Source organism: Chrysemys picta, chromosome 3, assembly GCF_011386835.1.
Source record: "Chrysemys picta bellii isolate R12L10 chromosome 3, ASM1138683v2, whole genome shotgun sequence".
Classification (NCBI taxonomy): Eukaryota; Metazoa; Chordata; order Testudines; family Emydidae; genus Chrysemys; species Chrysemys picta.
The window spans coordinates 111,735,542-111,751,209 of NC_088793.1; the positions used below are offsets into that span (position 1 = coordinate 111,735,542).

General features: G+C 39.3%; 1 protein-coding gene across 10 annotated transcripts in view; it reads left to right on the top strand.

Annotated features, from left to right (window-relative positions):
- The window catches only part of STXBP5 (syntaxin binding protein 5), a 176,005-nt gene that overhangs the window by 119,237 nt on the left and 41,100 nt on the right, over positions 1 to 15,668 (top strand). For all 10 annotated transcript variants that reach the window (XM_005280427.5, XM_042848227.2, XM_005280429.5 and 7 more), the window contains 5 exons: positions 1,646 to 1,686; positions 2,736 to 2,956; positions 6,198 to 6,376; positions 7,156 to 7,281; positions 8,907 to 9,058. In XM_005280427.5, coding sequence (XP_005280484.2) covers positions 1,646 to 1,686; positions 2,736 to 2,956; positions 6,198 to 6,376; positions 7,156 to 7,281; positions 8,907 to 9,058 — 719 coding nt within the window. The remainder of the gene's footprint in view (positions 1 to 1,645; positions 1,687 to 2,735; positions 2,957 to 6,197; positions 6,377 to 7,155; positions 7,282 to 8,906; positions 9,059 to 15,668) is intronic.

The following is a 15,668-nucleotide window of genomic DNA, read 5'->3' on the forward strand; positions in this document are numbered from 1 at the left end:
CTCATGCAAAATCAGGATGGGAGCAGAGTCATTGTTACCAACTTGCTTTTGTGGGAGATTCTCATCTCATTGTCACATAATTTGTAGACAATTACTAAAATACCTGAAAAAAGAAGAACAGGAGTACTTGTGGCACCTTCGAGACTAACAAATTTATTAGAGCATAAGCTTTCGTGGACTACAGCCCACTTCTTCGGATGCACTTTTTCGTGGGCTTATGCTCTAATAAATTTGTTAGTCTCGAAGGTGCCACAAGTACTCCTGTTCTTCTTTTTGCGGATACAGACTAACACGGCTGCTACTCTAAAATACCTGATATATTATTGCATATTGCATAATATATCTAGAAACAACAGTTTCTTACGCTCTTTGCAAAAAAACACACTTTTTCTTCCTGGATTCCTTCATTGTACTTTCTTGTCTCTAGTATCCGTCATTGTTATAATAACAGAATCATTGAATTGTAGGGTGGAAGATGCCACATGTCATCTAGTCCGTCCCCTCATACTAAGGCAGGACCAAGCATACATAGACCATCCCTGAGAAGTGGTTGTCTAACTTGTTCTTAAAAACCTCCAACAAGGATTCCACAACCTCCCTAGCTAACCTGATCCAGTGCATAACTATTGTTATAATTATAACTATAATATTATAATTCCAGTCAGGAAGTGTATCCACTAGAATAAGCTGCCACCTCAAACATATTACATTTGCTTGTTGTCACTAATTCTTAAATATCTTTTCCTTTGCTATTTATAACTCTTTGATAATGTTTAAACTATTTTAATTGACATCATAGGCTTTCTTGAAACACTGCTTTTAAATATATGTTCATATTTAGATAGCTGTTGAGTTCAGTAATCAAAGGATTACCAACCTGTCAGTCTTTTTCTTCTAAGTGAGAATAAGTCCCAACAACTCCACTCTAAAGGAGTAGCAGGAAAAAGTCAAAAGGGCTTCTGAAAGACCAGGCAGGAGAGCATTGGAAGAACGTGAGCCAGAACTAAACATTTATTGTATATTTCTTTAGCACTCAAAGGCACCAGTCAGAATTAGGAACCCATTGAACTAGGCACTGCACAGAAATTCAGAAGGATGCTGTCCCTGCCTAGAAGATCTTAGTCTGTTACTTTATGCAATGTTTCTGTAGAACATGCTAGTCCCAGCATATTAGAGAGACAAGGTGGGTTAGGTAATATGTTCTCTTGGATCAACTTCTGTTGGTGAAAAAGACAAGCTTTCAAGCTTGGGTCAATAAAAGGTACTACTTCACCCACCTTGTCTCCCTATTAGTCTGTGATTGACATTTTCAGAGGGGCCTAAGCAAATTAGATGTCTGTGCCTAATCCCTATTGAACTTCAATTGATTTGGGCACGCAACTCTCTTAGAAAAATTCAGAACTCTTAAAATGTCTCAGGCTGTGTACCAGAAATTGAGGCACCTGAAATTACTAAGCACTTCTTAAAATCTTTGCCATGGTACTTACTGGTAGTGCAACAGAGTCATAATACTAATGCTAGCTCTGTGGTTTATGCTAAATCACTAATGTAATCTAGTCTAAATCTCCCCTACTTATTGCTAACCCCCTTATTTTTTTCCAGGAACATGTGTTTTTTAATTTTTTTTTTAAATTTTATTTCATAGGCATGCTGATGGGTCAATCAAATTTTGGGATGCTTCCGCAAGTAAGTATTTTGAATAATTATCGTAACTTACTCAGACAGCAGAAGAGTTCCCTAAATTTGCATGCTTCTGTAGTATAATTGCTGGCAAGTTGTTCTCATGTTATCTGCTTCACACACTGTCAGTGCCTTATGTTAATCTTTGAATTGTAATAGACTTAACTTGGGTCTATCAATTTTTTTTTTAATAGTTTAGTGTTTGACTGATTTTTATTTCCCCAAAAGAAAACAAATTATTAGAGCAGGCTGGAACAAGAAATGGGAATTTTGACATTCTTAAAACCTCTGTCTTATTTTCTTGGCGTTCTCCTCTCTTGGCACATAGATAGGAGAAAGGAGAGAGGAGAAGGGCAGAAAAACAGATGAATTTTACTGAGGTACCTCTGTGTCTATATTTTGTTCTTTCTAATGCAAAAAGTAACAAGTGTATATTTACAAAATATAAGCTCATGTTAAATAATAGCAGCTAGAAATAGTTGTTTCCCACAGTTCTTGCTAGCAAAGCACAGAAAAGAATTAAGTTCCTCTATAAATGCACCCAAATAATTCAGTGGTCCTAAGCTTAGAGAGTAAACTATTTCCGATACAGTTTTGAATTAGAAGAGCATTGTTGACACTAGTATGCAAAGAAGAACATACACATATTTAGAGTCATGTTGTGTCATTGGTATTCAAGCACAGCTCAGAAGGAAGAAATTTATCCTTTATATGTTGTAGGAGTACTACATTTCCTGGTGCATGGATATCCTGTTTTGTAACTCTTCCATCTTCACCTGATTTCTTTCTAGGAGAAATTAACTGATTTTAGCCTAGATTTATGAAGTTCTAAGGGCTTTTTCCTTTTTAAATGTCTAAATGTGGATATATTTTCATGAAAGAACTGAGAATGTTAACACTGTGTAACCCTGCTTCTGCAAGTGTTTCCCTCTTGCTGAAAATTGTTTGGTTACCTTTGTAAAGGGAAAAAGGCACCAAAAAGGAGAAATGAATTACAGAAAGATATCTGTTTAAATTGAAAACTAACTTTGTTATATATTCTTATTTATTCCTAGTAACACTGCAAGTACTTTACAAGCTAAAAACAGCTAAAGTATTTGAAAAATCACGAAATAAGGATGACAAGCCAAACACAGATATAGTAGATGAAGATCCATATGCCATTCAGATCATCTCGTGGTGTCCAGAAAGTAGGATGCTGTGCATAGCAGGAGTTTCTGCACATGTCATTATTTACAGGTTCAGCAAACAGGAAGTGACAACAGAAGTCATTCCGGTAATAGTATCACTTTTTTTATTGTATGGATTTTGGCTGTAATAGAAATATATTGATGGTTTGGATTTTTATCATGATTCATCCTGTTGGTTAAATTCTCATACATAGATGTTCAAAACTAGGAGCAGCTTTTTGCAAAACAAATTGAATAAAAGTTTTATTTCCCTATTTATATCTTTTTATAGGAGTTGGATGTGTGTCTTTAATAGGCCCAATTCAGCAAAGCACTAAAGCACCTGCTTAACGTTAACTTCATTGGCACTTAAGCATGTGCTTAAGTTCCTCTACTGGTTCCTAGTCAGGTTCCTATACCAGTTAAAGGTTTTGGTTCTAATTTTAAAAGCAATTGATGAATCAAGGCCAGGCTGCATCAAAGGTCAAATTTCAATCCGTAAACCACTGCTTTGGGTGAGAGCAGGAGACAGAGTACTCTCAAGGGGATCTGGCTATAGAACAGTCTTCCGAATTTCTTTGGGAAATTGTTGCAATGCCTTTCTCTTTGGGAAAGCCTCTGCACCGTAAATGACACTCGCCATTCAAACACCTCTTTTATTCCACTCTTAACCTCTCCCCCACACACCAAAAACAAACCTACACAAAGCAGAGTTACAACTCCATAGATGGAGAACTGCCAGAGATGCTCTGAAGGCCATTAGAGATTTTGCTATTGTTACTGATCTTACATGGATGACTTTCAGGTACTAGGGTGATTGGTGGCAGTACAAAAACTCAAAGATAGATCTAGGTGAGAGTTTTATTGAATTAATGTTATACTGTATGCCTGCATACCCATATACAAAACTGTTAAGAGATGATAAATTATTTTGAACTCTATAACAAATATGATATCATTAGTTTTTAAATTCTTTATAATGTGTCCTAAACAAAGTTTAATCACAATGCAGCTCTTCTAGTTTTAATATTATTTCTTGGGTAAAGTCTCTGAGGATTTAAGCATGCTTTCTTTTATTTATCTTTTGATAGGGCTACCATATATCCGGATTTCCCCGGACATGTCCGGCTTTTCGGTCTATAAATAGCCGTCCGGGGGGGATTTTTAAAAATCTAAAAATATCCGGGATTCCCCCCCGGTCGGCTATTTATAGATAGAAAAGCGGCGGCCAAGCGCCGCTGGGCACCCAAAGCCCCTTCCCGGCTCCCCCATCCCCTGCAGCCTTACCATGCTGTCCGGCCCGCAGCTGTCTTCCCCCTCCTCTCCCCCCGAACACTCCGCCCCCTGCTCCGCCCCCTCCCCTGCTTCCCGCGAATCAGATCTTCGCGGGAAGTCTGAAAAGAAGCAGGGGCAAACGGGAGGCAGCAGCAGGTAAGCTGGGGCGGGGGGGGAGGGGGGGCGCGAGGAGGAGAGCTCCGGGGAGGCGCGGCCCTCGCCGAGCGGCTCCGGCTGCCCCAGCGGCTCCGGCCCAGCTCGGGCCCCAGCACCCCCAGCCCGGACCCGGCCCAGCTCGGGCCCCAGCAGCGCCGGCCTGGCTCGGGCCCCAGCAGCGCCGGCCTGGCTCGGGCCCCAGCAGCGCCGGCCGAGCACCTCCGGCCCGGCCCCAAGTCCCGCAACCCCGGCCGGAGCGCAGCCCGATTCCTGGGCTCTTTAAAGCCGGCCCTGGTCAGGGGACAGGGAGGGGGGGTTGGATGGGTCAGGAGTTTGGGGGGGGGCTGTCAGGGGGCAAGGGTGTGGAGAGGGGTTGGGACAGTCAGGGACAGGGAGCGGGGGGAGTTAGATGGGTCTGGGGTTCTGGGGGGGCTATCAGAGGGGCAGGGGTGTGGAGAGGGGTCGAGGCAATCAGGGAGCAGAGGGGGTGGGATGGGTCTGGAGTTCTGGGGGTCCTGTCGGGGGCGGGGAGCAGTTGGATAGGGCATGGGAGTCCCCGGGGGTCTGTCTGGGGGTGGGGGTGTGAATATGGGGTGAGGGTGTGGATAAGGGTCGGGGCAGTCAGGGGACAGGTAGGGTCGTAGGGCGTTCTCAGGAGGGGGCAGTCAGGGGACAAGAAGCAGGGCGGCTTAGATAAGCGGTGGGGTCCTAGGGGGCAGTTAGTGGCAGGGGTCCCAGGAGGGGGCAGTCAGGGGACAAGGAGCGGGGGGGGTTTGGGGGTTCTGAGGGGGGCAATCAGGGGGTGGGAAGTGGGAGGGAGTGGATGGGGGTGGGGCAGGGGCGGGGCTAAAGCGGGGCTCCCCCCCCCCCCATGTCCTCTTTTTTGCTTGTGGAAATATGGTAACCCTATCTTTTGACGTTACCTGTGTATAACAATGGGTAATTAACACAAAGGTTATTTTAGCAGGTACATGCTTCTAAATGATTGTTTAAAAAGTTTTTAAACTGTTCTTCAAGATAGTATAGTTTTACAAATTACGGTAAAACTTGCTATATATCAACCTGTGTGTTAAGTTCTGGTTGATAGCTGACAAAAATATTTGGTTGAGGGGAAAAAATAGAAAAGAGGGGAAATCCACCCTCCAAAAACTGTACTAAAATGATAATAAGGCTATAATAGAGGAAAAGAACTAAGCAAGAGAAATTTGAATTAAGGGTGAAACCTGTCTAATGTTTTCTAAAGTGTAGAGATCAGCACAGTGGGAAAACTCATTATGTTGTTTTGATGTATCCAGTTCTACCCAGTGTTACTGTATGGTACAGTTCACCCTTAACTTTGAGTTCCATTCTTTTTACCTATTTCTCCTAAAAGAGTTTGCAGTAACTACATAAAGAAAGTGCTGTTTCATGACTGAGAAATTTTACTGTTGACATAGTATGAGAATAACACATGGGCCCTGATTTTCAAAGGTATTGAGATGTTGCTGCGTGCTCGGTGCCCTAATGCCTAGCTGATGTAGGAGCCTAAATCTCAGTTTCATAAGGGATTTAGGCTTCTAAGTACCTAAATCCCTTTTGAAAATGAGATTTAGGCAAATCGGTTAGGCATCCTGACACTGAGTGCAGCAACACCTAAATGCCTTTAAAAATCTGAGCCTTACCCCTTATATATGTAGTATTTCATTTTTGTTCAGCAAAGAACTGCAAAAAGTGGTGATATTCTTGAACTGCTTTTCTGTACAAAAGGTGGCCTGACATATTGATTGTCCATTTGAGTTTTTATTAGCACTTTACTTAATTCACATATACGTTTCTCTGGCTTTCAAGAGGCAAATGTGGGAATCAAAGGAGAGTGGTTTTCATAGAGAAGAAAGATAGTGTATTTTATTGTTGCTTTTGCTTTGGTTTAATTTACAGATGCTTGAAGTACGGCTGTTGTATGAAATAAATGATGTAGAATCTCCAGATGGTGAGCAAGCACCAACGTTGCCAACTCCAGGCACAGGTTCCAATCCTCAGTCCATTGCCCCCCAGTCACATCCATCTACAAGCAGCAGCTCATCTGATGGGCTCCGTGATAATGTCCCATGTTTAAAGTAAGTGTAAGAACATGGAAAGTTTATGGTGCACTTTTGTTTATAATGTTGTATCTTCTTATCTTCATTGATCATAACCTTGACAAGACTACGCTGACATAAACTCCCAGCAGGGGCATTGAGGAACCCTAAAGTGGGGGAGAAAAGAGAGAATAGAGGGCACACACAGAGCCCGTGTCTTGTGGAGAAATGGGGGACCCTTGAATGGGACGGTATTCAAAACCTCTGGTGCAACCAATTCTCGATATTTGTTCCAGGCAAGCTATCTGTCTAAAAATCCACTTTCTCACCTCACACTCTTGTGCCCTTCTGTTATACCAGCAACCTTAGCCTGAAAGCCCCTGCCTACCTCAGTTAGCCGTACTTACACACCATATTCAAATCCCTCTTCAATATAAACTTCTTCCATTAAAGCTACAATTCCTAATTCTCCCCTCTTAGAAACACAGAATCTGTGACACATTTTCTCTATTAAAGTCATCATATGATGCTAGTGCTGTTAACCCTTGTCCTGCACTTTCCCATCCCTCGGTTTTTAGAATCATTACTCAGGTTGTTTTAAGTAGTAAATCTAAGTATCCTCACAAATAATGGGAACTAAGGTGAAATGAACACTTTTGGTGCATTATTCTTATTTATTTATATTGTGTGTATTCATTTGGTAGATTGTAAAATTCAATAATTCTCAGTCTCCCTGTCTTGTACAAGTTAATTAGATCCTATTGTATCAAAGTGGAGAGATGAATATAAAGACATTATATATTATTTTTATATTGCAGAATAAAAAGCTCTCCCCTCAAACAGTCTGCAGGCTACCAGATTGAACTAGTTATTCAGCTGGTATGGGTGAGTGGAGAACCTCCGCAGCAGATAACCAGTTTGGCAGTGAACTCTGCCTATGGTCTGTAAGTATATTCTGTACTTTTTACTAGTTTTCTAATAAATGTCACTAGAGTGGCTGTCATTTAAAAAGTCAACATTTCTTTATACGCACTATGTAGGAATATTGGAGATGCTATCAGTTTTCCCCTATACACCTCTACCCCGATATAACGCGACCCGATATAACACTAATTCGGATATAACGCGGTAAAGCAGTGCTCCGGGGGGGGGGGAGAGCTGCGCACTCCAGTGGATCAAATCAAGTTTGATATAATGCAGTTTCACCTATAATGCGGTAAGATTTTTTGGCTCCCGAGGACAGTATTATATCGAGGTAGAGGTGTACTTAAAATAAATAGCTGCAATATTTGTATAGTAACTGGTGATATCTTTTGGCACATTTTGACTTTTTAATGGTAACCATGGTAATCAGTCATTTAAAGTATGTTTATAAACCTGGATTTATAAACTGTTATTGAATATCCTAAACTAATCTATTTGAATTTATATTAAAAAATAATAATAATAAAGCATTGATGATTCTCTGAACAGAGCTTGAAAGTTATATGTACAAAAAGACATGTAAAGTTTAAATGTTTTTAATTATATGAACAAGAAATTTCAGATTTTTTTTGTGCACCAAAAATCTTAAAATGAACAGAGTTGTATGTGAGTTTGTGTCATATATTTAAAAGAATCCTGTCTAGCTGCCTTGTTTTAGCTAAGAGCAAGTTATAAGTTCATTAAAATAGAGATTTATAATAGGAACTTTAGTCCATCTTTTCCTCATCGTAATTGTAGTGATTGTCACTAAAATAATAAAGTAAATGACCAAAAGGAATTGTATAGGCAGCAGTATTACATTTTGCATCCATTATAGTGAAGGGGACAGAGTCCTGGTGGTTGTAGGGAGACTTCTTTAAGAGAATCTTTCATTAGGCAATTTACACAATTATTTGGCCTATGGTAATTGTATCAATATATACAACATCATAAATGTATATTAGACTTCCAAAAAAAAAAGATATACAGGGAAATGTAACTTCCAGAGATGAAACTTAACCGTGGGGAAAAAAGCATCTACTGCAAAAAGTGGATTTTATAAAATGAGTTGTAGACATTCTTTCTGATTAATTTTGCTCATTTTGCAAATAAAATGATTGTTCTGCTAAATGCCAGCTCTACAAACCCAACTTAGAATCTGGATATTATTGGAGAGTCCTTTAGACTCAAACATCACCAGTTTCTACAATTACAGCTTAGTTAGCAATTGTGCTGTTGATTAACTGGATTTAATTATGACTTGTTCATTCTCACAGAGCTATGTTGGCTCTGCAGAGTCAAACAGGAGTAAAAACTATTCAAATTGTCTCTTTAGTAAGTGAACTCTACAGCTACAGGAAGCTGATTTATTGAGGAGGAAGTACTATTTTTAGTCACTTTCTAGAGCAGTGAACTGCACTTTATACACGAGTATTTTTTTAATCCTTTTTCAGGCTCATTTAAAAGATCAATTTAAAATAAAAAGTGTGTTTATAATTCTTTGTCAAGTACAGTACTACATACAAGAATAAAAACAATAGCAACTTTTGACTTATTAGCAACTTTATTGGAGCCTTAATCTTTCCTCCTACGCTTCTTCTTCCAGAGTAGTTTTTGGCAATTGTAATGGTATTGCAATGGTTGATTACCTGCAGAAGACAGTGCTCTTGAACCTTGGCACCATTGAATTGTATGGCTCTAATGATCCTTATCGTAGGGAACCTCGATCTCCTCGCAAATCTCGGCAACCATCAGGAGGTAAGAATTGCTGGATGTTACATTTCAACAATGGTACCTTTCTCCATAACTCATAGTTGTGCTGTCAGTCACTACTTTGAATATAAGCACATTAGCAACACAAAACATATATTTTTGTATGAATATTATATGTCTGATCTTTGAGAATAATTAATGGAACGTCGGTTTGTATTCGCATTCTCCTGCCTGATGATTCTTCGCAATTCAATATCTTGAATCAGAAGTATCCGAGAGGCTCTATCCTAGATTCCTGCTGATTAAGTATAATACTGCATTTTTGTCCCAGCCTCCCAGATTTCATTTTTCTCTTGTTGTTAAGTTGTATTTGTGATACGAGACTAAGCTTTGTTGTAGACTGAGCTTTATGGTGGGGAGGTACTTGCTGTTTTTATTTTGGTCAGTAGTGTTTTTAATTTGTGTTAAAAGCACCTTAAGCAACAGATAGGAAAGCATTGTACACATTCATAGAAGTATAAATTAAATACAAAATAGTTATATGAACTTTAAAAGATCTTAATTAAATAACCAACATCGCTTTATAATTGTCAGAGTTTTGTAAATATGCCTACCCAATATCCTGCAATTTCCGTGGCACATCTGCTCCATAGATCTTCTTACACTTACATATACCCCTTTTCTCAGCATAGAAGGGTTATCACAACTGGCTACCTTTGCTTCTGCTGCTATTAGTTTAAAATTTCTCATCACTAGGAATGTCCATAATTATCTGGCCTCTTAGAATATTGTGTGCTTCTTAGAGGGGAAACCTCAGTGTATGAAATATAAATGGATGTTTTAAATTTGCAAATCCAAACTTGTAAAATAGAGCGGGTCAAAAAATTAGGTGTGGAGGGGAGGAGTTGAAATCGCTATTCTGTTTTTCTTAAATTGCTGTGACCTTTTGTTGTTCAAATTCTTCATTTATAATTTTTGAAATAAAAATAGCTAATATTTTTGGAAAAAAAAATTTTGTTCAGCTTAGTTACATGGTGGATCTTTTTAAATGAAAAAACGTTATTTTGAAAATGATAAATGATAGTGTGCATGAAAAAAATTGTTACCTCAAAATGGCCACTTTTCAATGAAAAAGAAATTTTTTGAAAAATTTCATCCAGTTTTGGTTCAGATTAAGTGGGCCAGGAGAAGATTCAAGCATGTTCTTATTTTATCTCAAGTGTTTCAGGCTGTGACAGGATCCCCAGGGTATAACCTGGAATTGTGGGATTGCTGCGCCCCCTTAATTTGCCGACCTAATGTGTCTCAAAGCTATGCCAGTGATAAGTAGCAAAACCCCTCCAGGTGCTGTGATCACACAGCCATCAGCATGTGGAGCCACACACCCAGCTAAATTGCAAGAATAATCCCTGAACCACTCATGAATTTTACAGAGAGAGGCACCAGCAAGTCACCCCAGCTCCCAGCCTTGCACCCCAGAAATACACCGTCTTACACTGCTCAAGGTTCCTTTGAACAGTGCAAACTCATTAATAAGTTTGCTACTTCTTCATAGGAAAGTTGACATGCACCAGCCTTTGTAATCTGAGCTGAGATTCCCCAAGTACTTCAAACAAAAACACAGTTTCACCTAAAATACAGTATAAAACAGATTATGAACTACAGAGAGACCAATTTTAAGTGATTATAAGTAGCAGGCATCGAGATCAAAGTTGGCTACCTAAGAAATAAAAATAGAATTTACACTAAGAATTTACAGACTAAGCAAGATTTTAATCAAGCTCGGTCACACCCTACCAGATGTTTACAGTTCCTCAATATGCAGACTGGACTCCCTTAAAGCCTGGGACTAGTCTCCCTAGTTTTCAAGTCTTTGTCTTCTAGACAAATGTACAGGTGTTGAGACTGGGGGGGGTGTGGAGAGGGAGAGAGAGAGAGAAGTGATGATGTCACTGTACCTTTTTTATACTTCCTGCAGCTAGAAAAATCCTTGCTGTGACATGGGGGTCAGGCAATCCCTATTGGTCAGACAGTCCCCATTGCATACCTGCCTTCTCTGAGAAGCCTCTGGGATAGTAAATTCTTCTTGATGAGCCATTAACACCTGTCTGGACTATGATGGTTGCTTCTTTGTTGCAACTGAAAGCTGTGGGTGTTTCTCACAACATATAGGAAAATTTCATCACTTCACATACAATGATAGTATATTCAGTCCGATGGGGTATTAAGGTCAATACTTTTAAAAGTATACCTCACAAGGCATACTTTGTACAAAACATATCATAATCATTTGACAGTGGTGAATATGGGGGCTCCAGGTTGCTATTTTGAGGTACAGTGTCACATACACACGATTATTTTTTTAGATTTGTAGATGCTATAAGTGAGATAGGTATTTCTTGATAGTAAATTATTGGTTTGAGAAACATCAAAATAACTACAAAATGAAGTTCAATAGTTGAACTTTGAACACAAAACTAAAAAAAGGCACCAATTGCTGCTTATATTACCTGCTGTATTATAAAGCATTTCAAAGATTTTTAGTCTTTGATTTTCCTTAATGGATAAAAGTTCCGTTTTAAAAGAACAGAAACTTCCCTTTTCACCTCCATGTGACAGGCAGTCTGATAGGCTTAATATTTTAGGTTCTTAGGGAAAAATGTTAGTAATCTTAAATTCTGCTTTTATATAGTCAGATTACAAGTCACTCTGGGAGACATTATAAACGACTTGTTTAATGCTATTGGCCTTTGTCACTGTAACATCTTGTCAGCATGATTAACTGTACCCTTCTGTCACATCTGTGTACATGCTTATTAGCTGAAATATCCAGTACAGCTCAGAAAGTTAATGAAAAGAGAATCTTTGCTTGTGTGAATCTTGACTTGTTGTGTGAATTCAGATATTTAGACTTTTTTTTTTCTTCAGATTTTAGTTGCACTTACTAACAGTTTGTCTGCCTGGCAAAAGCATTGTATAACTCTGATTATTCAAGTTATTCAGTAGGTTTTTCTGTCTCAAACATACTATGTTGGTGTCTCGTCTTTCCTTTTTTCATTGCTTCATTAAGGTATGCTGACTGTGGCTTCTTGCATGTGTGGCCTTTCTAACTTATATTCAGAGTCTGTGAAAAAACTTCGCACCTCTCATATAAGTAAGTCATTTAATGGCAATACAATATTTTTGAACATCTGAATTTGATGTACTGGTAAATAACTTGCTGTTCACTCACCATGGATTTTTTTGTTAGTCCATTTAAATAACTATCTAGTTTTAGAAAGTGGTGGTGTACTGTGTCAGTCTCAGGATATTAGAGACAAAACGTGGATGAGGTGTAATATCTTTTCTCACCAATAGATGTTGGTCCAATAAAGGATATTATCTCACCCACCTTATGTCTCTAGTTTTAGAAACTGATTTTGGCATGATCTGTTCAATCATATATGTGTACCATATCTTTTACTTGTGGCGCCACCAAAATATGTTTGGTTGAGGGCATGGGAGGATTCTCCAGATACAGGACTGTGAAAGAGGGTCAAAAGACTGCCTCCTGAGGACTCCTAATGAGCCCAAGCATACGTGGCTGGAGCTCACAGTACATCTAGTCAGGGCCGTAGCACATAGCACTGCAGAGATTCAAGGCAGCGCTATAGCACGTAGCCCAGGAGGCTGCCATGACTTAGACAGACCCACAGAACTGAATAAAATGTTAGACCTGCTCCAGCCCCTAGAATACTCCATAATCAAGAGGGTGCAAAGCAAGCAAAAAACCCTTCCCCAGGGCAGCTTATTCTGTGCTGCACTTCAAAAAGGCATAACACAGAATCTCATTCTTGTTTTTTATTTTATTTTTTAAACGAGGGAGAGGAGAATAACTGACCACCTAGAAGACTTTGTTGTCTTATGAGAAGAAAGAGGTGTACTTAAATTTAACTTTTTAAAACTTGTTTGCTTGCTAAATTAATCTTTAGCTTCCAGCTGTTGGCATGTATTTTTTTGCCGGGAGAGAGGAAACTGTTCCAGCAACCATGCAATTACCTAATCCTTTGTATCCTCTACCATCATCTCTGATAATAAATCCACATGCCTTAGTACGGATAATTAATTGAAGCCAAATGTTTAATCTCTACTAATGCAGATTTTATACAAGAATATTTTAAAGAATGGAAAGGGTTTCCTCCAAACACACCATTAACATATTTTTGTTGGGTTTTTTTATGGCTTGTGGTCATCTCTAAGACAGAAACACAATGCATACCAGTATAGAGATTAAAACAACGAGGAATCCTTGTGGCACCTTAGAGACTAACACATTTATTTGGGCATAAGCTTTTGTGGGCTATAACCCACTTCATCAGATTCATCAGTACAGAGATTGTTCTATTTAACTTAGTGTCTTATTACTTGCAAAAAATTACACAGCAATAGTGTTTCATAATTGGTTTAAATAGAACTATCAAAGAAGTAAAATATCTTATAAGGTAGAACTGCGTGAATTTATCAGAATCTTTTTTATTTGCAGTATCCCTGACTCAGGTATAACCTGGTTTAGTGTTTTTGCAAAATGCAAACTATTAACATGGTCTTGTTTGAGCTTTGAAAGGGAGTATATCTTCTCCAATTTTATTTATTTATTTGGAAAGTGGTTTTTGATGTGGAAATTTGATGTTTTTAAATGATCTAAAAATTTAGTACTTGCAATGCATTTTTATACATAGCACATCTTCAGCAGCAATAGCGTGCTGATAACCTCTTAACAGACTTATGTTCTTCTTGGTAGTCATCCTCTTACCCATCTCCTTTAGATAACCATTAATGTAAATTCACTGATGCTATTGCTGCGTGAAGAGAAACTGAAAACACCTTGCTATTCTCTGCAATGGGAGCACCAATTTCAAAACTTATTTTAAAATCATGGCATCACATCATAGATGTGTGTACTTTGAGTATGTAGCCAAGAGGATTTCTGTCCTTTTATCTCCTTTAAGCAAACTAGGTTCAGTCAGCATGGTGCACTTGTGACAGCAAAACATACTGCTATTGTACGTCAATCTATTTCTTCCAGGGTTGGTAGGGATGAGAACTGCTGATAGAGGGGAGAAATCCCTTGCATTTTCATCAACCTCTTCCATTATGTTCCGACCAAATGAAGGAACAAAACTAGCTATGAAAGGCAGGAGCTATAGCTGCCCTATCTCCCTAGCAGCCTTATGTCTGTGGTGTTTCTTTATATGTATGCGGTTTTTGTAGAAAGAACATTGATGTACTATGTAAAATGTATCAGTTAATGAATTAACAAGATGAACGTTTTTTTGGAATATTTTAAAAAGTTGGTGAAAAGTCAAAAGACCTTATGTCATATGGCCTAGCATATGTCAGCCTGCATTTATGTGACACTGCTTGCCAGATTTCATCCACATCCATTATAAGCCTGACTAAAATCCATCCATTCTCCTACAAAACATCAGGTGAGCATGAGTTGTGGTCCCACCATACTACTCAGCATTACTGTCAGTGGTCCTATCAGCACTGACCTGGTGGTTAATCCCAAAAACATTTGGAGGGGGCTTTTCTACCCTGCCTCCCACAAGTGCACTGACTATGGATGTGTCTGGAACAGGTTGGGGTGCCCATCTGAATCCCCTCCAGATACATGAAATAGAGTCTGAAAAAGATGTGTCCCTTCACAAAACGTGCCAGAGCTGCAAGTGATCAGGTTAGCTTGCATAGCATTGCTGCCTGTGGTACAGAATTCCACGCTTCAACCCTTAACAAACAGCACATTTGCAACATATTACAGTGGAGTCCACTTAATAGCTACCTGGATATTGACAACATCCAGTTAATAACAATATTTTGCCAGGAACCAATACTGGACCATTGACTTTAATGTAAATGGTATGTAGGTATTGGCAACAGCATGCCATTTATTGACAACATTTTTTGAGAAAAAAATGCCCCAGCTCTACAGGCAGGTTTGCAAGATGGCAGCCAGGGAAGGAAATGCAGGGATGTGCCTTTCCCAGTTGCAGTCCCATAAACCTGCATGTGACCCATGCTCAGCCCCTCCCAGTGCTTCCTTTTGGGGCTGAATCCCTACAAACCTGGCTTTTCATTCAGTTCCATAAAGCCCCACCTTACCAGTAGTCTCTGTATACCATCCACTTGTTCAGTTTTCTCACACCCCACAGTAACCAGATTCCTGAAAGGGCTACTGCATACTTACTCATGTGTTCAAGAACCCACCTACTTGAAATCTTAATATTGTCCTTGCAAACCTCATGGAGCCCCCTTTTCAAGCCACTTTCAGAATGCTTCTTACATGACCTCACTCTCAAGATGATACTCTTAGTCGTTATCACGTCGGCTGCAGGCTCAGTGAACTCCAGGCTCTTATCATTGATATCCCTTTACCCAACATTGTACAGACATAAGGTGGTATTGAGACTTCATCCTAAATTTATCCCTTAAGCAGTTTTGGAATTTCGTTTGAACCAGTCCATCAGTTTACCTGTTTTCTCCCCTAAACTTCATTCTGCTTCTGGAGGGGAAAAAACTACACAATTTGGACATTTAAAGGGTCTTGTTATATTACAGAGTTCTTCAGCCTGGCTTCTCATCTCTTTGTTGCCATCTTTGGTGCTTTGAAGGGTCA